This window comes from Oryzias melastigma, linkage group LG2 (assembly GCF_002922805.2).
Source record: "Oryzias melastigma strain HK-1 linkage group LG2, ASM292280v2, whole genome shotgun sequence".
NCBI classification, from domain to species: Eukaryota; Metazoa; Chordata; class Actinopteri; order Beloniformes; family Adrianichthyidae; genus Oryzias; species Oryzias melastigma.
The window spans coordinates 16,349,463-16,373,894 of record NC_050513.1 but is presented as its reverse complement, the minus strand read 5'-3'; the positions used below and the strand labels follow the sequence as shown (position 1 = coordinate 16,373,894).

At 41.0% G+C, this 24,432-nt stretch overlaps 3 protein-coding genes across 4 annotated transcripts in view; all 3 read left to right on the top strand.

Annotated features, from left to right (window-relative positions):
- f7l (coagulation factor VII, like) overlaps positions 1 to 1,984 on the top strand; it is a 6,177-nt gene extending 4,193 nt beyond the window's left edge. For both annotated transcript variants that reach the window (XM_024289163.2, XM_024289165.2), the window contains exons 7-8: positions 1,097 to 1,217; positions 1,296 to 1,984. In XM_024289163.2, coding sequence (XP_024144931.1) covers positions 1,097 to 1,217; positions 1,296 to 1,843 — 669 coding nt within the window. In that variant the 3' untranslated portion in view covers positions 1,844 to 1,984. The remainder of the gene's footprint in view (positions 1 to 1,096; positions 1,218 to 1,295) is intronic.
- Positions 1,985 to 5,418: 3,434 nt separating this feature from the next.
- On the top strand, positions 5,419 to 14,097 carry LOC112156795 (coagulation factor VII). The gene is made up of 8 exons (XM_024289161.2): positions 5,419 to 5,573; positions 7,318 to 7,481; positions 7,683 to 7,707; positions 10,529 to 10,642; positions 10,710 to 10,856; positions 11,720 to 11,826; positions 12,141 to 12,261; positions 12,381 to 14,097. The coding sequence occupies exons 1-8, from the start codon at positions 5,435 to 5,437 to the stop codon at positions 12,938 to 12,940; spliced, it is 1,377 nt and encodes a 458-aa protein (XP_024144929.2). The 5' UTR covers positions 5,419 to 5,434; the 3' UTR covers positions 12,941 to 14,097.
- An 874-nt stretch (positions 14,098 to 14,971) lies between these two features.
- On the top strand, positions 14,972 to 22,983 carry f10 (coagulation factor X). The gene is made up of 9 exons (XM_024289133.2): positions 14,972 to 15,146; positions 16,381 to 16,541; positions 16,632 to 16,656; positions 17,607 to 17,720; positions 18,550 to 18,681; positions 18,796 to 19,085; positions 19,182 to 19,299; positions 21,085 to 21,272; positions 22,275 to 22,983. The coding sequence occupies exons 1-9, from the start codon at positions 15,092 to 15,094 to the stop codon at positions 22,695 to 22,697; spliced, it is 1,506 nt and encodes a 501-aa protein (XP_024144901.1). The 5' UTR covers positions 14,972 to 15,091; the 3' UTR covers positions 22,698 to 22,983.
- Positions 22,984 to 24,432: the final 1,449 nt, after the last annotated feature.

The window sequence follows — 24,432 nt, the reverse complement described above, 5'->3', positions numbered from 1 at the left end:
CGGAATAAGGATCACCAAGCTCCAGATGAGGAACAACCGGCCCACACACTATGGAAGTGTTTGTGACTCATAATGCAAAAGTCATTATTTGAAATGCGTTTTCATTTTCACTATCTAACTGCTTCACTTGTCTTTCAAATAAGATGAAAAAGTTATCCTCCAAACGACTTTTTCTTCTTCAACACCGCTCATTCTGTAAATTATTTAAAATGTTAAAGAAAAAGTCATTTGATATTTAATTTTCAGATTAAAATTCTGTGGTAAATTTGCACCAAAATTCAATTAGTAATATAAAATTTGAAAATTAAAATGGATTAACAGAAATGCTTTTTCATTTTTACAGTTTAACTGCATTACTTGACTCTTAATTAAAAAGAAAAAACAATTCTCTGAACGTCTTTTTCATTTTCTTCATCATCACCGCTCATTCTGTGACATAATTAAAGTGGCAAAGCCAATGAAGACTGCTTTTTCATTTTCACGTCTTGCAGCGCAAAAGTGTCTCATAAGTCAATTCAAGTTAGCAGTTCCAAGGGGCGCACCACGATGACATCAGTTCTGGCTCCTCCTCTGCTTTGGTTTGTGCTATCGGCAAACAAAATGCCATTTTCATCGACTTATACGGAGAAAATGAAAAAGCTTTCTTCATTGGCTTTGTCACTTCAGGTATGTCACAGAATGAGCGGTGATGATGAAGAAAAGGAAACTGAGAATTGCTTTTTCATTTTATGTAAGAGACGAATAATGCAGCTACATTGTGAAAATGAAAAAGGATTTCTGTTAATCCGTTTTAATACGAATTTAATATGAAATGTCTTTTTCTTTATCATTTTAATTATGTTACAGAATGAGCGGTGATGATGAATAAAAAGAAAAAGTCCTTTGGGGAATTACTTTTTCATTTTATTTAAGAGAGAAGCAATGCAGGTACATAGTGAAAATAAAAAAGCGTTTCAAATATTGACTTTTATTTTGATGAGTCACAAACACTTCCATACAGACACCTCCATTACTAGCTCTATAAATCCATGTTACTGATGACTAAATAAATAAAGAAGCGTCCTCAAAGATGATCGTTTTTGTCATGCTTGTTCAGGCTCTGCTGACTGAGCATAACGAGTTCATCTGCGGAGGCATCGTTCTGTCCGACACGTGGATCTTAACGGCGGCTCACTGCGTTTGGTCCAAACCAATCGCCATCTTTCACGTCAGCGTTGGTGAGATTAGCAGCTTTTTCTGCATTCAGAGACTGAATTAATAGAGTATGGTTGATGTAAACTTGTGTTCTCCTGAAGGTAAACATGACCTGTATGAGACGGAGAAGACGGAGCAGCGGAGGAGGGTCCTCCAGGTGGTGATCCACCCTGGATACAACCGCACCTCCTATGACAGCGACATCGCCCTGCTGAAGCTCCATCGGCCCGTCAAACTCGGCCAGTACGTGGTGCCCATTTGCCTCCCGGCCCAGAACAGCACGTTTTTCCGCACGCTGTACAACGTCCGCCACTCAACTGTGTCCGGGTGGGGCCGCCGGATGGAGTTCGGCCTGCCCGCCCGCTACCTGCAACGCCTGGTCCTCCCCCGCGTCCCCCTGCAGGAATGCCGGCTCCATAGCAAGCTGACCATCTCCAAGAACATGATGTGCGCCGGGCTGAAGAGCGGCGGGCGGGACGCCTGCGGGGGCGACAGCGGCGGGCCCCTGGTCACGCGATACAAGAAGACCTGGTTCCTGACGGGGGTGGTGAGCTGGGGGGAGGGGTGTGCTAAAGAAAACATGTACGGCATCTACACCAAAGTCAACAACTACCTGGGATGGATTGACAGCGTGACGGGGTCAGGCTGACGCCCGCTGACCTCACCAGAATGAGAAAAAGGTCAAGGCCCGATCCAAAGGGAAGTAGAGTGATCGATGTTGTAACACAATATGAACAAACGGTCGTTCTAATGACAATAAATGCTGTTATCTCTGATTTTTAACAACGTTGACAGAACCGTTTGTATTATTTACCATCGTCAACTTAAAAAAATAACATAAATTGACTAAACAGCCTTTTAACTGTTAAAGTTATCCATTTAATCTCACTTAAAAAAAGAAAAAACTTTTTCTACAAAGTTAAAAGCTGAACTAATCCTCTATCTGTCATTTGTGACAAAAATATTCCTCTACATACTCCTGAAAACAACCAATCAGAGTCTGCTTTGAGCATGTGTGGGCGGGGCCTTCAAGCTAGGCGACCTCATATCAGTCAAGGTGTTAATGTGTGTGTTGATGGAACGACTGGGATAGGCTCCAGCAACCCCGTGACAAAATTGTTATCAGGATTATTATTTTATTGACTAAAATTTCAAACTACATTCTATTCAATTAACAATTTTTCACCAATTAAACAATTTTATAGATTTTTGTCATTAAATTTGATAATTAAAAGCAATAAATTACAAGGCATTAAAACATGTGCCGTATTTTCCGGAGTATGAGTCACAAGAGCAAAAAAATGTCTAATCAAGAAGAAGAAAACAGTGTATAAGTCGCTCTGGAGTATAAGTTGCACTTTTGTGAGAAAAGCCAAACCAAGTGTAGCAAAAAATAAATAAATAAAAAAACAAGAATGCTAATATTTGGATCTGCATAAAAAATATTAAATTTAAGAAGAAAACAATCAGATTCTCTTCCATGTTTGATTTGGACGACACTTCTTCTTCTGCTGCTGTCAGTAGCAAATACTTATACTCAGATGCAGCACCCTCTAGTGGTTGTTAGAGGAAACAACAGCTAAAGGTGTTTACTGGAAAAATAACAAATATATGAGCCAATTTATGTCTAAAAAGCAAAAAAGCATGTATAAGCCGCTCCTGAGTATAAGTCGCACCCCTGAGTAAACTATAAAAAAAGAAATGCGACTTATACTCCGGAAAATACAGTATATCTGTTAGTCATTGTGGAATGATAAATCTTGGATTTGCTTTATCATTAAAAAGTTCCTTTTAAAATTTTTCTTTTTAAATCTACCCGTTACACATGGCCGGTGAGAACATAGCTTTAGTAAAAGGGTAAAAGGCGTATGGCAGCCCGGCTGAAGGACTCTCAGACCACGAGAAACAAAAGTCCATGAACTGATTAGACAAAAAATAAATCTTTAGAGTGAATACTTGTCATTACATTTGGAGAAATCTAGGCGCCATTAATCACCGGAACAGCATCTTTACAGTAAAGCATGGTGGTGGCAGCATCATGATGTGGGGATGTTTCTCAGCAACAGGAGGTAGAAAATATGATTGAGAAGGATATGAGAGCGGGAATGTGCAGAGACGTCCTGGATGAAGAGCTACTCCTGACCATAAGACTGGGGCGACGGTTTGGAGGCACGTACAAGAATCTGAAACTGTTGGAGATTTTGTCACAGAAAAAAATAAATAAATCTGCAAACATGTGAAACTGTGTAAAATAAAATGCAAATAAGCAGAGGAAGGCTGAATGTAGAAGGTTTATATATGTACTTTATTCATTAGTAATAAGTAAGGAACATCCGTTGATTTACTCACTAATGAGGGACTATACCATCAAAAATCAACTTTTTGATCTTTAAAGTGTATCATAATGTTAATTCCTCATTAAAAACAAACCCAAAGTGGTGTCCATTCTCCCAGCATTCCTCTAAAAACCTGCACTTTAAGCAGCAGCCCCTCCCCACACCCAATAAACAATCTTATTTCCAGTAATAGCCTGAGCTGCTAGCTCCGCCCACAGGCTAACACAAACACACACTTTCTCCACAGTGATCAGCAAATGCTTTCGTTTTTCATGCACTGTAGGGATGTAACAATTCAATTGGATTCACAGTTTTTTTAGTCACGATTTTTTTTTTCATCACAATGAACTGAAGGTATTTTAAGGCCAAGTATGTTTTCTTTTGACCTTTTTTCTTCCTGCTAACAGAAAGAATTCTATAACATGATCACAGCAGAGAAATGAATCATTGGCGTTTGTGTGCGGTGAGGTTAATATGACTCCCAGACAGACATTAGGAATGTCTGCTAGCAAGATTTAGGCATCGCTTTGACGTTTTGATTCGAGATTCTCTCTATTGCAGACGGTGGAGGAGCGCTAACGAAACGTAAAAATACAACACAAACGCACTCAGTGCGTAGAGCTCCAGACACGACTTAGAAACTTGTGCGCTCTGTACGCAGAGGAATTCTTGTGTGCAAGCATTTGCATTGACTTTTCATTAAAAGTGTCCGCTTTTTTTATCCAAAACTTTATTGACAAATACTGCACATACAGAAACATTGACAGTCCACAACACGTGCCAATAACAGCATTTTCACATGTGCCAGGAGAATGAACAAAAAATACATTAATAAATTGCATTAATTTAAATAATGCCAAAATATTTCAAAATAAATCAGGTAGAAAAAAAATAATAATAAAGGTAAAGGATTCTCGTGGTCGCCTTTAAGCCCACACACACACACGCCTGCATAGAAAGCTGTCAAATCAATTTTTTTATTTTCTGTATGGATGAACATGTGGACAAGTTTGAATCATTTTTTTTCCGATTCCCAAAGAATGGTTACATCCTTAATCCACGGCATGCACATCCATCTTTGCAAAAGTTCAGATTTTTGTTTTCGTGGGTGAAACGCAAAGACGCCGTTGAGGTCGGCGCGAGGATGACGTCACAAAACAGGCAGCACCCACAAGGAGCGAGAGGCGGAGCCTCAGAGATTACATCCGGATGGGAAAAAGAGTTCATGAAAATAACTCGTGTTTTAAAAAGTACTATATGTTCATACATACGGATATAGTTTACTCCGAAAGGCTTAGAATAGCATGATATAAATATAGATAACAGTGTGTATAAGTTATATTATTTTAAAGTTGTTTACAGTTAATAAGTGGAAAAAATAACAGCCCAGTAACTTATTTAAACTATTAACTAATACTTAACAAGTCATCAGTAAGTCATTTATTAACTCCCTATTCATGATCAATTACTAATTATTAAAGTACATCCATACATTATTAACAAACTGTTAACAGTCGTTTATAACTTATTTACCAACAGTTAATAATTTGTTAACTATCATAAAATGTTAACAATTGTTGAAAACCTAAAGAGTTTTATCCATTTCTGGTTGAGTCTGTATTATTGTAAAGAACAAATACTTCACAGAATAAACTTGAATTTGTTGATTCAGGACTTTTCTCAGTTTCATCATCGAGTAAACTTTTGTAAAATTCACAGGATTTGTTTATAGTTCATTTTTACTCAAAGCAATAGCATTTATTTGTAGAACAGTGATTATAACAGCAGGAAAACGTCTTGTTTATCCCCGTTGGACAGTAGAATGTCCCGTCTCAAAGCAAAGGGCATCGGTCAGTTTGAATTTCATCACCAGCTTGTCCGTGTATCCATGGTAACCTGTGACCATGGCGGATGCATTAAGGGGGGGGCAGACTTTGAACTCTCAGGCTCACAGAGACGAAGGACGACCGATCGGAGCCAACATGGGGCTTCGATTCCTCCTCATCTTGGTGTTCTGCTTCCACCGCTGCTGGCCTGCTTCAGGTGAGGAAGTGACTCGATCGGCCAATCAAAGCTCAGCAGATGACAAATAAATAAGCGGAAACACAGTGAAGTGACAGCTGAGTTTGTCATGCCAAAAGTAGGTTTGAGATCGGAAAAGATGTTTAGAAGTTGGCCTGGTGGTGGCGCTGGAGGACAAGTTTTGGAAGTGATTTCAGTTTGAAAGGTGGAGAGGAAGAAAGTGTAGTTTACCACAATAACACGTGTGTTGTTTTTAAGTTGTGATTTTTGTTATTATTAAGACTCCAATTGGACGATCAAGGACTTTTCAAAGTAAATACGGTCGTAGAAAATCTCTATTTGTTACAAGAATCCACTGAGAACAAGTGTTTTGTAGCATCATTTAATACTATAAACTTTTTCCTGATGTTAACCTCTTTAAATGGGGCTTTAAAAGTGTCGGCCATTGCTACTTTTTTGACAAATTAAAATAAACGTGTTTAATTCCTGAAATAATAGTCTAAAACCGTCGGTGTGCTGCCCCCTACAGGTTGAAACGAGGTATTACAGTCAAATTATATGCCCCGCCCATATTTGATTCTGTCAATCGTTATCGTGTTAGCTTTAGCTCGTAGGTATTTTGCTTTCAGTCATCAAAAATATACTGGCTGGCGCAACTTTCCAGTGAACTTGGAAGTTAAGCAACAGTAATTTAGTGCAATTAGCACTGAATGAATTTACAAATTCACTTGGAATTCTTTGTTCAATACGTTAGCCTTTATTAGCAATGACGCTAGCATTTATTTTACCACTCTCAGACACGGGTCCCCCCCTTTTTTTTTTTTTCTTGGCTGAGAGTGATGTAAGCCTTCAACTATCCTGTTGTTTTACCCTTCTAAACAAACAACAAAAAAAAATGCTTTTATTTTGAAAAGACAAAGTCGGAGCCATCGACTGTATTTAAGAACTGGACTGAGTGGGTGTGACATCACCCATTCAAAATGACTTACTTCTAGGTGAAATCCATTCAGTTGCCATTTTTCCATGATCCTGTTGGATTAAGTCGTGATTAGTCTGAATCAATTGGAGTCATCGTTTCTATGGCAACCATTCTCACCAATCAGGAGTGAGCTTTTTAGAAGGCCACACCCCTTTCATTTGAAAGTAAACTCGGGAAAATCTGTCCATGAGACATTTCAACCGTTCGACGTGAGACCACATCCTTTTATTTTTAGAATTTCACAATAAAAGCTTCTGTCTGTCTTGTGCCCTTTGGCCCAATCCGAACTCTTCCCTTCTCCTTTTACCTTCAGTTATTCCTCCAAACGGAGGGTTATGGGGTTAGGAAAAAAAGGTGTCAAATATTTTGACCTTTCGTTCAATGACGTCATCAATAATCGCCGGTCCGCTAGTGTTAGCGCGGAGCTTCCAGCACTTAAATATACGCAAAAACTGCGGTTTTATAACTTTAAAAAGGTCACGCTACAACAAAATTTACATTTAAATGTAATGGTCTGTGCTTCAGAGCGCACCCATGTAGAAACAAAAGCTCTTTTCAGCACAATGCGGTTTAGAGGGTGAAATTTAAAATATAATCATCCCGAACACGCTAGCACTTAAACTGACACTTCAGATTAAAGGGAAAGGAGAAGGGAAGAATTTGGATTGGGCCTTTTTTCTGTCTAACATCAAACTGTTTGTCAATAATAAGGAAAAATTTTAAACTTGAAACTGTCTATTGAAGACTTCTTATCCGCCTTCTCATTTTCCCTCTTGTATACACCAGTCTTCTTGGACACGCGTCAGGCTAACGGCGTCCTCCAGCGGACACGCCGCTACAACTCGGGCTGGTTCGAGGAGCTGCAGAAGGGAGACCTGCAGAGGGAGTGCATAGAGGAGAAGTGCAGCTTCGAGGAGGCCCAGGAGGTGTTCGAACACGTCGAGCTCACGGTGAGAACCTCAGAATTCTGCTCAGCTTTAAAGCTGAATGATTATCAGACAAAAGTTGAAGGAGCTAACAGAGTAAATCTATACAGATTTAATACAGATGTTTGGCAGAATCATGTAAATATAGCTCCAGATATATGAGGGAAAGTTGGGTTTTCTTTGTTCAGAACACTCAGAAAATAATTTTTGTCCTCTGTTCCGTAGAACGAGTTCTGGGCGGTTTATTCTAGTAAGTCTACGGCTATTTTTCTGAATCTAAAAGCTTCTATCTTCTATTTTTTCTCTTGAAAACAATTTGAATTTGAGATAAATTTCAGAGGTTATTTTGATCTTTCCTTCTCCTCCTAAACTAATCCTTAAAGTCCCACTCCGATCATCTTATTTATGATCTATTGTCAAAGTATTCCCAATGTGGTCTTTTACAGTTTTTTCCAAATGCTAAAACACATTTCCTGAAACATTAGACCAATTTAACCAAACACCAAACACAATTTTCAAAACATAAGCTAAATATACAAAATACTTAACTCATGAATCAAAATCTCACTTTGAGGTCAAAATGAAGACTGTTGTCAAAACTAACAAACATGCAGCAATCACAACACACTACACAACAAAACACTTGACACTGTTCACAAAATGTTTTACATGTTCTGCAACAGGTTTTCCTGAGTGGAAGGTTCTCTCTCAGACACCTCCCAACGCCAAGCTGAAAACAATTCTTCAATTGGGTTAAGGAAAGGAGAATAAGGTGGTAGAAAAACTAATTCAATTGTGTGGAACCACTGTTTGATGAGCTGACTCTTTTGAAAATTCACATTGTCCCAGACAATAACGAAAACTGCATCGTCCCTGTCATTGTCTTGAAGAAATTGAGCCAAAACAGCATCACGAAGACCATCCAAAAAGGTTAGAAGATGTTGTGTGTTGTAACGACCCAAAACAGCATGGCGATGTATAGACTCCCAGGTTACTGATAGCAGCACAGAGTGAGACATTTCCCCCACGCTGACCTGGGATTTGCACTATGGCCCGTTGACCAATGATATTTCTACCTCTGCTCCTTCTTTTTGCCAGATTAAAACCAGCCTCATCTCAAAAATAAACTCATGTGTCCTGTCCATTGAATCAAATTCAAAAACACCCTATAAAGCAAAAAGGAAACAGTAAATAACATAGACGACATGGAGAAAATTACTGCCTTGGTGCAGGTCTGGGTGGGGGTTCGGGTCCCAATGTGGGTCTGGGTCTCAATTGCCTTTCTCTGTTTTCCATTTTTCATTATTAGCTGCTTAGTTGCTCCAGAACTGCCTTTATATTCAGTGCAGTTGATTAGCAAAAAGTGTCTTCAGCTTTGACCAGTTGTGTGTTAATGATGACTCCTGTGTTGGAACAGAGTTTGACTTTTGCCTCTTTGTGTTAATGTTTTGCACCTTGTGTGTTGTGAATGCCGACTGTGTCTTAAAAGTGAAAATGTGTCTTGTGTTCCGCAAAGAGTGAATTGGAGTTTTGAAAATTGTGTGTTAACTGCAAATTGTGTTTTAGGTTTTAACTAAGAGTGATGTTTTTGAGAAAAGAGTTAAAGCAATTGATGAGCTTGTCTGGAGAATGGCACTTACTGTTTTAGCAATTGGGAAAAACTGTAATAAGATATTTTCATACAAAATCTAAAAACCTGTGCTGTTTTCTAGGACATAGTTTCTGCAGGGTGGCATGAATTCGAAAGAAATTCACCTCTGAGGTGTGAACAAGATCGCTGACATGGAGCAGTACCCTTCCAGTTGCTGAGAGGAGAAAAGAAAACTATGTAGTTCAGGAGTTAATCAGATTCTCCTCCTTGTTGGTTTTGGACTCCACCCGTTTAACGTCCTGTGCCAAAGCTGAGCTCCTGACAGCCTCTTTGCTAAACTTCAAGTTTTTTTAACTCAAATGGCACCGCAGGACTTCTGCTCACATCTGCACAGTGACTTAAGATTGAAACTGGATGTCCCCGACACCCACGTGTTGTGGGATAACAACTTAACTGAGAGCTCTCTGTTTACACTCTCGTGCTAGCTTAAAACCTAACATTAGCGGTTCAACAGAACCATTATCCAACCATTTGGACAAGATGCCTTCTTGGACCAAGAGGACCTGATGGTAGACAATACGGTGGCTGAAAATACCTCAAATAATTGAAATAAACCATTTCAAATCAAATCAAATCAAATCAAGCCACATCAATTAAAATGAGATTAAATCAATTATATTCAAATCAAATTAAATGAAATCTAGCCAAATCAAATCATATAACCAGAACCCCGCCCCGCCACACATGCATCCCACCTTTCCATCAAAAATACTTGTTTTTGTTTTTAAAAGAGTAATATAACCAGCGCCCCCTACAGTTGTGTTTTTTTGTGTATTTTAAGCTTCAAATAAAGCGTTTAGCCTCTTTTGACACATTTTATGCTAATTCTGATCACTAAAACAGTTTATTTACATTAAGAAGTTTTAATAAAAGTGGCTACAACTCTGAAATATTGTGTAATTTTCACTTCCGGCTAATGATTTTTAGCCACCATCTTGTCTGCAACCAGATCCTCCTCATTCAGGAAGGAAAACAAAGACATTCATGGATCTATTTGTCTACAAGCGGATGTATCAGAACAGAGCGGAGCAGGAAGTTTGTGGACCAGATTTTCAACACCACAAATACAACAACAGCACTTTTTCCTCTACTCCTGATTCACATCAATTTGAATACAGAAACACTCAGACATGTCATTTAGAGCTTAATTAACATTATAAACACCATTTTCATTGGAGTGGGTCTTTAATTTTAACCTTTTTTGTGTCTTTGATGCATTTTTCTTTAACAATAAAAACAGTTAAACTAACATTTGTGGGTTAACAATGACGTGGATCTTTGTGGTCTTTGGTTTAAAACTGAAGGATAATTCTTCCAGGAATTATAGTCATTAAAAGTCCAGATTGGTCAAGAAGGACAAAGTTATCTACTTTGGTCAAATTGATGAATCCAACGTGGTCCAGCTTCTCTTTTGTCCCAGTCCCAGAGAGCTGTAAGCCCAGACCCTGTACCAACGGAGGAACCTGCATCCCAGACGGCTCGTCGTACACCTGCCTCTGTCTGCCACAGTTCAGAGGACTCAACTGTGAGCTTGGTGAGAACGCACGACTTGAGGCTGTAAGGATCGACTTCTAGGAGAGTAAATGTGACGTTGTGTTCAGAGCTCAGGGCTGAGCCAGACACTTGTTTGGTCCAGAATGGAGGCTGTGAACACTTCTGTGACGAGGATACGGTTAACCAAAGCCTGACATGCTCGTGTGCTGATGGATACTCTCTGGGGGAGGATGGACAGAGTTGTGTCTCCAAAGGTTTGTAATGTGTCTCTCTTTGTGGCTCAGCAGATGTTGTTCTTGTTTTACGTCATCCTCAAACACACCACGGTGAGTTTGAGTTCAGGAAAAAAAGACCTTCTTGAAACACCACCTGGCAGGTATTTAAGTCAGAGGAGGAAGCTGGTTTTGAGATTTAGGTTTTGTTTAGGGCTTTGTCCTCAGCAGTCTTACACTGCTGGGTTTTGTTATTTTAGTTTGGGGTTGGATCTTGGTAGTCTTGATTTGCGGGATTTGTTTGTTTCTTTTGATTAGGTAGATTTGGTTAGGCAGTCCTTAGCAGGAAGATGCTGAAGATTGAACACAGAGAAGATATTAATAATTGTGGTTTGTACCCTACAAGACTTTTATGTCACCAATGTATCGGAATAGACAAAACCTGGAGCAAGATTCATGAGATTTGCACCACTACAGCATTTCATACCAAAGCTCGAGGTGGTAGACATGCACTAGTAAACAATCAAAAAAGAGAAGAAGCGCTCCCTGTGTATTCAGTGTGAACGCTGTATGCTAAAAGCGCGTTCTTGAACATACAACACATGCCCGGTGTCTTTAGCGTTGGTCACGATTGGAGCCATGGTCAAAAACTCTGAACCACTGCGACATACCCAAGTGGCCCTTTAGAAATATGAAGCTCATGGACCATTTCATGAACCCATAGAGGAGGAATGTTCACGCTCATTATTTTCTATGGGTATGCTGTGAATGACGCTCGAATACTCAAGGTTAATTAAGGGTGAAGTAGGTAAGACGCCGGCATGTCGTACGGGTTTTCAACCCCCTCCAAATCCTATCAGTCCAAGTTAATCTTGATTTTTCAATGAGTCTCTTTTTGATTCCAGAACCAATAGGTTGCGGTATGGTCCCAGTCCTGCAGGGACAAACGAAAGAGGAAAACCTTCGAATTGTGGGAGGAACCGAGTGTCCCAAAGGTGAATGCCCCTGGCAGGTGGGCAGAAAGCACTCTTCATGGTTCATTGGCTACAGACAGACGTGATGCATTTATGGTTTGGTGGTAGCATTTAGTAACTGTCCTAAAATCAGTTTCTCTGATTGGTCAGAATGCTGCACAATCTGACCAATCAGAAAGGCGGAAAGGAGCCACTTCAAATTTCCAGTTTAGCAAAAGATGTAATGAGTAAACATCAACAAAGGTCATTTGCTAACTCAAAAACTTTAAGGACAAAATTGAATCTTTAAAATAACATTAAATACGTTTTATTTTTTAGTATTTCTAACACTTTTTGTGCTGTTCTTCTCAAGGTTTTGCTGGCCTACAAAGGCAAAGGTTTCTGTGGAGGAGTGATTTATAAACCCACTTGGGTCCTCACTGCGTCTCATTGTCTGGAGGACACAGACGCTCGGTTCCTGAAAATCATAGCAGGTATGAATGTTTCTGGTGAATAAATATGTGTCTATCTGAAACTGAATGTTCATACTCTGTTTAGCAGTGGAACGTCATCCATGGTGATAAATGTCACCTTTCTGTCCTTTAACTGTCAGGAGAGCACAACCTGGCGGTCAACGAATCCACGGAGCAGGTCATCCAGGTGGCGGAAATCCTCATGCACCCAAACTACGCAAAAACCACCGTGGACAATGACATCGCCCTCCTCCGGCTGGCCTCCCCCATCACATACACCTCTTACGCACTCCCAGTCTGCCTGCCAACCCGGTTTCTGGCCGAGCACCAGCTGTGGGCGGTCCACCTGCACACAGTGAGTGGCTGGGGGAGGCGGAGCGAGTTTGGACCCACTTCCAACGTGCTGAGACGCACTAAGATTCCCCGACTGCGGACACAGACGTGCGTAGAGGAGAGTGGGGTGGCTCTCACCAAAAACATGTTCTGTGCCGGGTATCTAGACGGGCGGACGGACTCATGCAAAGGGGACAGCGGTGGTCCGCTGGTGACAGAGTACAAGAAGACTGTGTTTCTGCTGGGGATCGTCAGCTGGGGAAAGGGCTGTGCCCGACCAGGGAATTATGGCATCTACACCAGAGTCTCCAACTACTTGGAGTGGATCCAGAACCGAACAGAAACCTCAAGTGCCCTGAAACCCTAGCTGACATCCAAACGAGAAGCATACTTTGATTAGCCAGTATTAGCTCAGCTAAGGACTAACCAGATTAATGAAAAGTATGAAGTAAAATTGAGTCTGTCCAGCTAATTCTGACTACATCGTCTCTAAAAATGTATTAGTTGATTGATTGATTATTTAAATGTTCAGTAAAGAGACTTAATTTAACCAAAGAATAACAACGGGTCATGGGAATTGATGGAATCATTGCACAGTGATTGCTTTTTTTTTCAGTTATTTGGTCATAAAGGAAGAAAAGTGTTGAACTGTTATGAGCCCTAACACTGTGTTCGGATCAAAATGTACCCACTTTTACACTTTAAATCAGGTCAATTCTGACCCGAACTCAGTATAAGGGTTAATTACAGATGAATACACTTAAATACCTTGAATTTGTTCAGATTCTTAATGAACTTATTTTTTACACTTAAACATGGGTCAATTCTGACCCGAACACAATATAAGGGTTAATCACAGATAAATAAACTTAAATACCTTGAATTTTGTTTGGGTCAGAATTGACCCATTTCCCCACTTGATCACGGATCAATTCTAACCCGAACACAAAATAAAGGTTAATTATTACATATAAATACCTTAAATATTGTTTCCGTCAATATTGACCAATTTTCACGCGTAAAAACGGGTCAATTCTAACCTGAACTCAATAATAGCACTAATTACAGATAATTACACTTAAATACCTTAAATTTTGCTTGGGTCAAATTTGACCCATATTCCCACTTGGAAACGGGTCAATTCTGACCCACACTGAATGTATGTGTTATTTTTAGATTAATACACTTGGATACCTTAAATTTTGTTTGGGTCAAAATTGACCAATATTTTCCACTTGAAAACGGGTCCATCTGACCCAAACACAATATTAAGGGTAATTACAGATGATTGGACTAAGATACCTAAATTTTTGTTTGGGTCAAAATTGATCCATTATCACACTTGAAAACTGGTCTATTTTGACTATAACACAATATACGGTAAGGGTTAACTTTACATTTCCCGCTGTACAAAGGCAGAAGTTGAGCCCCATGGCCAACTTTGCTATTGTGTGCTCAGCCGCATTAATGTAAAACACTAACAACCAATTTGAAACCAATAAAAGAAGCTTTGATGATGAAATATTTACACAGTACTGTAATTTTTGTGTTTTGTGTCTGGTTCATATATCTGTAAAAATCAATTTTCTTGTGTGCTCATGAATGCTATGCCAGTTTGGGCGTGCATAACTTTCAAATGTACAATAATGTCACAAATTGAGGTAACTGTTCAGTATGTAATTCTGGGTATTATTTCATTATATATGAATATAATACCATATAAATTGGGTTAATGTAAACTATTCTCTCTCAAGTTTCTGAATTATCAAGAACAGTTGTATTTTTAGCCTTGACACCCTTCCTTAGCCCTCTCCACAAAACCCAGCTCATGTATGTCAACCAACTTTTCTGTGTGGGATTCTTTCTCCTCTTTGAAGCCATTTGTGAATCAGCTTTCCAAATTATGAGGCTGATTTTGCGTCATACCTTCAGGCTCTCACAGTAAAAACGTCTAAATAAAAAAGTAGCAGGAAGTTTCAAGTATTATTCTAGACATTGATCAAACTGTGAGTTCCAAAAAGGTTTGCTACAAGCTTTAAATAAGTTAGTAGCAGTTTAACAGCTCAGATTTTTTTCATTCTCTGTCACAATGTAATGTTTTGTGGCTGCTCAGCAGATGGTGTTTCCTCCTGCAGGTTTCAAGAAGGAAGACAATCCGAGAATAGAGAAGTGCCTTAAGACGATGTAAGATTAGCCTTATAAAGTCCTAAAACAGGTCAATGAAAGGGACACAATAACTTAACCAGATTCTTCTGCTGCTAGGTTAGTCGACTTCTGCACTGGTGCACCCTGGGAGTTGCAGTTTCCTGGCACAGTAGTGATGGAGGTCAAATAGTTGTTGCAGCTGAAACTCCAAATGCCTGAGATAAGCCCCGCCCCGCCTGACTCAACCTTCCTCCCCCGCTCTGCCTTGACACAGGTCGTTGCTCTCCTGCCTGCACTCCTCTTTCACGATCGGACTCTATTTTCACGCTCTGTTTAGACGGTCCTCCAGACGAGCTCGCATCCAGTGTAGGCCATGCTTTGGCGTTTGGGCCTGCTCCTCCTGACCCTTCACCTGGCCTCTGCTCATGGTAGGTCCGCTTCACTCAGTCCTCTGGACCAAGGAGGAGAAAGAGAACTGGTAGGGATCAAGAACCCTGCTGGGTATTTTATTTAGGGTAGGAGTTTATTGATTAGCAGCAGGTATGATAGGGTGTTGTGTGTTTGACATTCTCTGTTTGGATGTGTTACTCTTCTCTTCTTATTGTCGTTACAAAGCTAAAGGACTAAATGATTCCAGACTATTAGATTGACTTCAGGTCTACCATCCTAAAAAAATCAATGCATTCTCCCTCCCAACTCGTCATGTGTGGACGTATGGTTCAGGCCCCTCCACGTCACTTTTTGACGTTTTGGGTGTCTCCACTTCGTCATTTTTGGACGTGCTGGCTGTTCCATTTAAATCAGGTGTCCCCAACTTCCGGGATGCGAACCGGTACCTGTCCAAGGGCTGCTTGGTACACTAATCAGGGGTCCCCTACCCTCAAGATGCGAACCGGTACCAGACCGATACTGGTACCCTAACCCCGTACTGGTTCCGCGTCCATTACCACATCTGGTACCACTTCCGGTACCGCGTCCCGAGGGTTGGGGACCTGTGATTTAAAGGGAACAGCCAGCATGTCAAAAAAAGATGAGTTGGGACACCTAAAACACCTAAAAGGGGCGCAGAGGGGGCCCCATCCATACGTCCATGTTGGGAGTGAGAATGTGTAGAAAAAATAAATGCATCACAGTACCAAGAGTCAATGTACCTTTTTGATGCTTTGGTTGTCCGCAATTCTTCATTTTTTTTGACATGCTGGCTGTCCCCAATAAATCAGGGGTCCCCAACTTCCGGGCCACGTATGGATCTAGTCTGATGGTCGCTTGGTACTGGGCCACAGATAGGGAAAAAATGCATATGCTTAGGAGAGGTCCCCAACCCTCGAGATGCGGACCTATACAGGTACCCTTACCTGGTAGAGGTACCCTTATCCTGTACCCTATGTGACTCTAGTACCACATCTGGGTTGGGGACCTGTGGTTTAATGGCAACAGCCAGTACTATAAAAACAAAGAGTTGAGGACACCCAAAAAATGAAAAAATAAAACACAGGTGGCCTGAATCATACGTCCATATATGACAAGTTGGGAGTGAGAAGGTGTAGAAAATATAAATGTATCACAGTACCAAGAGTCGATTTCCTTAGATAAAAAATGTCAAAATTACCACTTTTCTAGGAAACCATAACAAACTCTAACCCATTTGTTCCCTATCACCAGTGTTCATTGATGGCACAACAGCTAACAAGGTTCTGACCCGGCCAAGGCGAGCCAACAGTTTCTTTGAAGAACTGAAACAAGGAAACCTTGAGAGGGAGTGCGTTGAGGAGCGTTGTGACAAGGAGGAGGCGCGTGAAATCTTTGAGAACAACGAGAAAACTGTATGCAAGTTTCCTTGTACCTTGAAAATGTCTGCATTCCCCTTAGTTTTTCATCGTGTTCCATTGTGACATTCTCTGCTCTCCTTACAGAATGAGTTCTGGAACATATATTTTGGTAAGGCCTTTCCTCTTTGCATCAAGTTGTTATGCTGCGTTCACACCGGACATTTGACACCTTTAGCACACGGTGTTCACACTAGACGGTCACTACCCAATACTAGTACATGTACTCAGTTCGTAGAAGTTTGATGCGAAATGCCGAAGCGGTGAAACCCGGCTTTTTCTTTCACAGCTCTATTCCGACTCATGAAAGACTTGGTGTCATAGAATTCCGGCCGACCACGAAGCACAATTAACAATATCTACTACCTACTAAATCTACCTTTGGATATCCTCGACAAATGTACGTAGGTTTCGTTTTCGAATAGCGACAATTTCTTTTTGCGATGCAGAGTCAGCACTTTTATTTGCAACGTTTTTTAACGACCAGGGCTACATTTTAAACATTGCCGTTTCATATGTTAAATTGTTTTGTTCCGCTTGAAGTTCCAAACATGCGAATACCCCTTTTACAACAATCCGATAAAACGTGCGAGCTAGCTAAGTTGCAATTTTGGCGAGCTCGCCACTTGCACGTAAACTCAAATTCTGCAACTTCTAATTGCAACATTTTTCCCACAGTAGGTTCTCATTTAGGCCTGAGAAGGTTACATATCAATCGACCTCTTCTCAAAGATCAATGAAACTTCTGGGTGGTTGTAGAATCCAGTTGTCTTCATGTTTGGGAAGTTTTGTGAAAATCAGACGAACTAAACTATTGTTTTCCCATATTGTTGAAAAAAGTGAAAATCGCCAATGCTCAGATTTCGCCACAAGATGGCCGCCAGGCTGTGGGTCGTGTGGTCATGATCAAACAGTTGGCACTTTCATTAATTAAAAATGACGCCATCCATACGTCACTAACTAAATTTGAGTCCTGGTCGCTTGAACATGCGTTGCCGAAGTCGGTGTGAACGTGGCATTAGAGGGAAGCAGATCATTGACGATGCTTCCTTTCTGTTGCAGATGGCGACTCATGTTTGTCAAAACCCTGCGCAAATAACGGACTGTGCAAGGATGGGATTGGGTCCTACTCATGCTACTGCCCGGAGGGATTCAAGGGCTACAACTGTGAAATTGGTACAGAGCTTATCCAGGTTCCTCTCTTGGTTTGAATTCTGAAAAGGTTGACGGAATTTGTCTTGGAGTACAGAGTTCCCTGGTTATATTGAGGTCCACCTTTTGTAGGTTTTGTTTTTGACTGCAGAAGACCATTGCCAATCAATCTTCTCCATGTCCTCTACAAAGACTTTGTTCAGTTTGCCAAATCTATGAATTTGATTGCGATCGGACGTTTGTTTTCGTTCTATGAAATAGGATTTCTTGTTTTGTATTGGTTGAACATTGAGAGTTTAAAGAGAGAAAAGTGTGTAGTGAAGCGTTTTTACAGACTTGACACACCTGTGAATCCTAGTTCACGGATTTCGCTTTTAGAATGAGATAAACACCAGTTCGTATACAGTAGAATGGTTTTTCCTGCTTCTTTGCCTTTATCCAACCCCTGCAACCAATCACAAAGACCTACAAGAGATCTGTACATGTGTGCAGCCTGGTGGGAGGTTACTTCTTGGTTGTGGTAAGAGTTTGTCGGTCTCCATGGGAACCTTTGATAAGTTCTCGCTTAAAATAGCACAATAGCCTTGGCAAAAAGACAACAATGTTTCTTTAAGATTTCGAGCCGTGAACTCTGTCAAACCAAAGCAGATTTCTCGAGTTTTATCTTTTATTGTTGTTCAAAAAAACAAAAGCTATTTTGTTGGGCTTGGGATGTTTTTCGAGTAAAAAAGCGCCCAAAATATTAATGATTGGTAATACTTGTTCTAAGTAAAGATCAGTTCCTTACAGGTTATACTTTTTATTGAGTCAGCTTTAGTTAGATTTAACACCACTGTTTTCTGTCTCTTTACAGTCATTCCTCAGCTCTGTGAGAACAAAAACGGCGGCTGTGAACATTTCTGCCACGTTTATAACCGTGGTGTTCAGTGTTCCTGTGCTGACGGCTACTACCTGGCCCCGAACTATAAAAACTGCCACTCAAACAGTAAGAGAAGCTCAGAGATCCTTGCATTTGTCCAGGTTTACAATGAATTACAACATCCCAACGGCATATGATTCCAAGTGCTGCTTTCTGAGAGTTTCCCCAAAACTCTTCTAGAGACCTTCAAATGCGGGGCCATCGTCAGTGACAAAGTTCGAACCATTTTCCGTTATGACCGGAACTCAACCCAGGCGAACGCTACGGAGCTGAGCGGGAACGAAACCTTTGCAGAGGTTGCAAACGAAAGGTACATGCTTACAGATGAGGCCGCCACACTGTCCTCGTCCAGCAACGGCAGCCAGACTCGACTGGAGTTCGTGGTTGAGGAAAACATTGTCCCTCAGAGGGCAAAACACAATCGTATCGTCAACGGAGAGGACTGTCCGCCGGGAGAATGTCCATGGCAGGTGTGTGTTTTAAATCACATCTAACAGCCCTATTGTCACTTCAATGATGTAAAAGACAAAAACAGTAGATTATTGATTGGCCCCTTCCTTTTTTAGGCCCTCCTCTTAAACGAGGACGACGAGGGTTTCTGTGGAGGAACCATCCTCAATGAATATATCATCCTTAGCGCTGCCCACTGCATGAACCAAACACGCTACATATATGTCAAACTTGGTAAGTCTGATTGGCCAGTAACTGACTCACATTGGGATGAACTAGGAGGTACATCTAAGCCTCGCTTCCACTGAGTGGTATGGTCTGGAGTGGTCTGGTACAGTATGGTCCAGTTAATTCTGGTGAGCGTTTCCACTCACTGAAGCCTCGCTTCCACCGAGTGGTTTGTTTTGCCAGGTGTAGACCACTAGCGTGCCGCTAGCTCACCCTATATCACACTGTTGCCAAAGGATGGCAAGGAATGTTTGCAGGTCTAGACCAGCCCTTGCTGTTGTTTCCAGACATTTTCAATGTAGACTCTTGACCAATAGAGAACACAGGAAACTGCAAAAACCAGAATGCTTACAAACGCTGAAATGTTAGCTTAAATGAGCTCTATATTGGCGCTTTCTAATGTCGTCATCACTTTCTGCCAATCAACGGGTGGCTCCAGCAGCTCCGCCCCAACACTTTCAATGGACCTACAACAGATGAAGGCCCCCAAGATGTATGGGTTGGTACTGTTTAAAACAGGGGTGTCAAACTCAATCGCACAAAGGAGCTAAAATATAAGACACACCTTAAGTCGCGGGCTGAACAGGATAAACATTTATTGAACACACTAAAACTAAATTTTAAGAACTTTAAAACCGTAATTTTTTAACATAATTATGAATTAGATATATAGCATTACCTGTGATAATGCTAAGGTGAATTGGCTGCTGAAGATGCTAGTGATGATAGCTGAAGATGCTGAAATTGATAACTAAAAAGACCTAAGCTGATAGCTGAAAACGATGAACCTGATAGCCAACTAAAATACTAAATACTAAAAAAACAAAAAAATAAGTAAGAAAAAACCTAGGTTAGCCAAAACAGCTAGCATGTAGCTGAAAAAGTACCTAAACTTCAATACAGCCTAAAAAACGGAAAAGGCCTAAATTAGCCAAAAGAACTAGTGCGTAAATATTAGCCTAACTCCAGAACAGCCTAAAGAACTTTTTAAAAAAGCCTTTACTGGCCAAAACACCCAGCATGTAGCTGAAATATTAGCTAGACCACAAAACAGCCTAAAAAGCTAACAAAAACAGCCTAAATTAGCCAAAACAGCTAGCATGTGGCTGAAACATTAGCTAAACTCCAAAATAGCCTAAAAAAATCTTAGTAAATGCCAAAATAGTCCAAAAAAACTAACAGAATAAAATGATCTGGAGGGCCGGATAGAATTAGCTGGAGGGCCGGATCTGGCCCCTGGGCCTTGACTTTGACACACGGTTTAATGGGTGAATTCTCCAATGGAAAAACTCAAAATACCAGACTGGACTGCTCCGGACCACTCTGGACTGGAGCTCTAGTCTTTAGAGATTGGCTCTAGTAGTCTGGAGAGATTGATAGTTTATCTTTGAATCTTTTAGACTGAACTAAGTCTAAAACTTTTTATTGGACGCAACTCAAGAAAGAAATTTCTTCTTCTACTCTCATATTCGTACCCACATCTCTGCGTTAACTGAGTCTGGTTCTACTGGACATTCCCTCCAAAATCTTTCATTTGGAGGGAGTTTTCCTCTCCACTAAAACCATTAGGAGGCTCAGCAGTGTAGGCCGGGACAGCAAGTCTTTTGGTTGAAATTGTTGCTAATATTGGCTATTTTTTAAAAATTAAGCATTTTATAAATTGTAACTATCGAAAGCTCTGGTGTTTTGTCTTGTTTTTATCAGTGTGTCTTTCTGTATGAGACAACCTTCCGAGTGAAATGGTCTTTTACGTAGAAAGTGAAGTGAAACGTTCTTGTTTTTGGTTTTCAGGAAAGTTTGACGTGCTGAAGAAGGAGACGTATGAAGCGACCCACCGTGTGGCCACCATCATCACTCACTCAAAATATACCCCCTTGACCTACAACAATGACATTGCACTCATCAAACTGGAAACACCAATCAAGTTCACCAAGTACATTCTGCCGGCGTGCTTACCTGAACCAGAGTTCGCTGAAAAGGTGAACCATACGTAAAAAAAAAGAACAATAATAGTTTTTCTTGGACTTCCTTCAGTTTTTATGACAGCTAGTGGGGATATCACAACTGCTTTTACGGGTGGATACGGGGTGTCCGGGTGAAAATTTGGCAAACAAGTATGGGGCACGAGGGTAGTCCAAACAAAATATCAAGGTCATATACGGTTCAATGAGCCCGTGGAGTGAAAACTTTTCTTTATGGGGATGCTGCAGGATGCAGATGTCCTACAGATGAGGATATTAGTGTGGGCACCTTAAAGCACTTACATTTCACGTGAACACCCTGTGAGTGCGGCATTGTTTGCGGGATCAGTAATGGGCCAGTCCTCGACTTCCGATTAGAGCAGGGGTGTCCAAATCTAGTCCTCGAGGGATGGCCTCCCACTGCTACACCTGGATCAGGTGTGTTTGGCCAATGAGGAGCTTCAATGGCAAGTTGACATGTAGGACCCCGGTCCACTTTGGACACCCTTGGACTAGAGCAAGGGTGCCCATTCCTGGTCCTCGAGATCTACCACCCTACCTGTTTTCCAGATCTCCAAGCCCTGCCAGCTGCTGATTAGCTCAGCCAGATGTCTCCACATTCTGACTGTATGAACACACCTGGTCCAGGTAATCAGGGAGTGAAAGGAGAGCTGGAAAACAGGTAGGCTGGTAGCTCTCGAGGATAAGGAATGGGCACCTCTGGACTAGAGTGTAGCAAGCTTCATGTTTACGTCATATGTAAGGAAAACTCAAGTTAGTTTCACGAATATTTCACGGTACACTTCCCACATGCACAACAACACTACCTTTTGTCTTCATGATGTCTCTTGAGGCGTCTGTAGAAGCCTCAAGGGAACCACAAGTTCTTTGAGAAGCTCCACAACCCAAAAACCAGTAGCGCCCATATGATTTCATGAGACTTAAGAAATGTACTTGTGTGCTACAAGACACTTGCTTGAAGGCTATGAAAGGAAGGAAACTAAACTGCTTTGCCCACAGGTACTGATGCGCCAGCCAGAGGGGCTGGTCAGTGGTTTTGGACGTCTCGGCGAAGGCAGAGCGCCATCCACCATCTTGCAGCGCCTCAGCGTGCCTTACGTGGACCGACACATCTGCAGGGAATCCACGCCGCTAGAAATCTTACCGCGCATGTTTTGCGCCGGCTACGACAACGATCCAAAGGACGCCTGCCAGGGTGACAGCGGCGGCCCACACGTGACGCGTTACCACGACACCTACTTCGTCACCGGCATAGTGAGCTGGGGTGAAGGCTGCGCGCGCAAAGACAAATACGGGGTCTACACCCAAGTGTCCAAGTACATCCACTGGATCAGAGCGGCCACCAACAGCCTGATGGCCAAGAACAGAATCAGCCAAAGACAAAAGAGGCATGATGGCGTCATCCAGCGACTGGTCCTGTAACACACAGCCTAATCCTTCAGATCAGCCCCCCTCTGAGCCTCCTCTATAGCATATTCTAAAATATGAATAGTCACCCACGATGAACAGTCTTCTAACCAAAGGCTTTTGCGTATATAAACCTTCATTGGTGAAGACATTTGATTCAGATGACCTTGATGTTATTTGATGTTCAGTACTAATAAAAGTACAGAGAAGATTTACAACATTGTGAAAATATGTGTTTTCAGGTCTGTTTTTCATCTGTGCCAAATCTGACAATAAAGATGATTACAGATCAGTGCTTTTACATTTTTGTTTGCAGTTATTCATGTTTTATGTATGAACAGCAACGTACGATGAATCAAATGAAAATGATGATAAAGTAGCTTTTGTAACTTTTGAATACCATCTTTATTACACAATATCAAGATAAATAACTTTAACTTGCATAGTCCAAACTATGGTATTGTCAGTACCCAAAAATATATTTTCCATTCATAGTCTTAAATATTCTTAAGAATAATATGTCCCAGCAACACTGAAAAAGAAAAGAGAAGTTTGAAATGTTACTGATTACATTGTATGATTTTAAAAAGATTTGTTTAATAGTACAGAAAAAAAGGATTTATCTCAATATTTTGGAATTAGAACTTGTTTGTCGATGAGAGACGTCAATGGCTTTCTGTTTGGTCCATTCCCCCATGCAGATCTTCTCAAGAGCTGGGATGTTTTTTGGACTGTTGCTAGGCAACACATACTTTAAACTCCATCCGTAGATTCTTAGTTGTATTGAGATCCAGAAGCTGGGTAGACCCCTCAAGAATTTTAGATACGTTGAATGTAGTCAGTCTTTTGTTGCCATGGCAATGTGATTGGGATCATTGTCACACTGGAAGATCCAGGCATGTTTCAGGGGGATTTTGATAAAAAAAAGTCTTCACGAATGGCCCCATTCATGTTCTCCTCAACATAGATGAGTTGTTCTGTGCCCTTTGCTGAGAAGTAGACCCAAACCATGATGTGTCCACCGTTATCCTTCAGTGGCATTTACACCAAAAAGTTTCGCTTTGGTTTCAACCAATCCTCTTCTGGATCATAAGATGAACTCTGGAGAACTTTAGACGATCCTGGACATTAAACAGGGAGATATTTGGAGCAGTGTGGGATTCGAAGTACCTTTGTTACCGTGGACCCGGCACTCTTTAGGATCAGTTCCCCTCTCTAGTTCTCGACAGCTCTCTCACTGTTCTCAAGATCATTTTTATCCCATCAGGTGAGATCTTTCACGGAGTTCCAGGTGGAGATAGATTGTCAGTGATCTTGTTTTTCTTCTATTTTCTAATATTTGTCCCAACAGTTGATTTACTGTTGATTAGTTCGTCCCAGTCTTGTTCAGGTCTACTACAATCTTGTCTCTGGTGTCCTTTGACAGCTCTTTGGCTTTGGTCATAGGGAAGAGGTTACAGTTTTGTCGTTTAAGGGTCTGGACAAGATTGTTTAATAAAGATAATCAGTTCAAACAGGTGATATCTGTAAGGGCTTCAATTACTGCTTCTTTATAGGAAATAAATACTTATTTTCTTCACCATTATACTAACAAATTCTTTCGAAAAACATTACACTCTTTTTAACCTGCAGAATTTAAGATAGCCAAATACTTTGAGCGCCACTGTTTGTGTCTGGTGAAGTTATTGATTCTGATGTCCTTCCTGGTTTATTTGGAGTAAACAATGAGTGTTTAGGTTTCAGAGGTCGA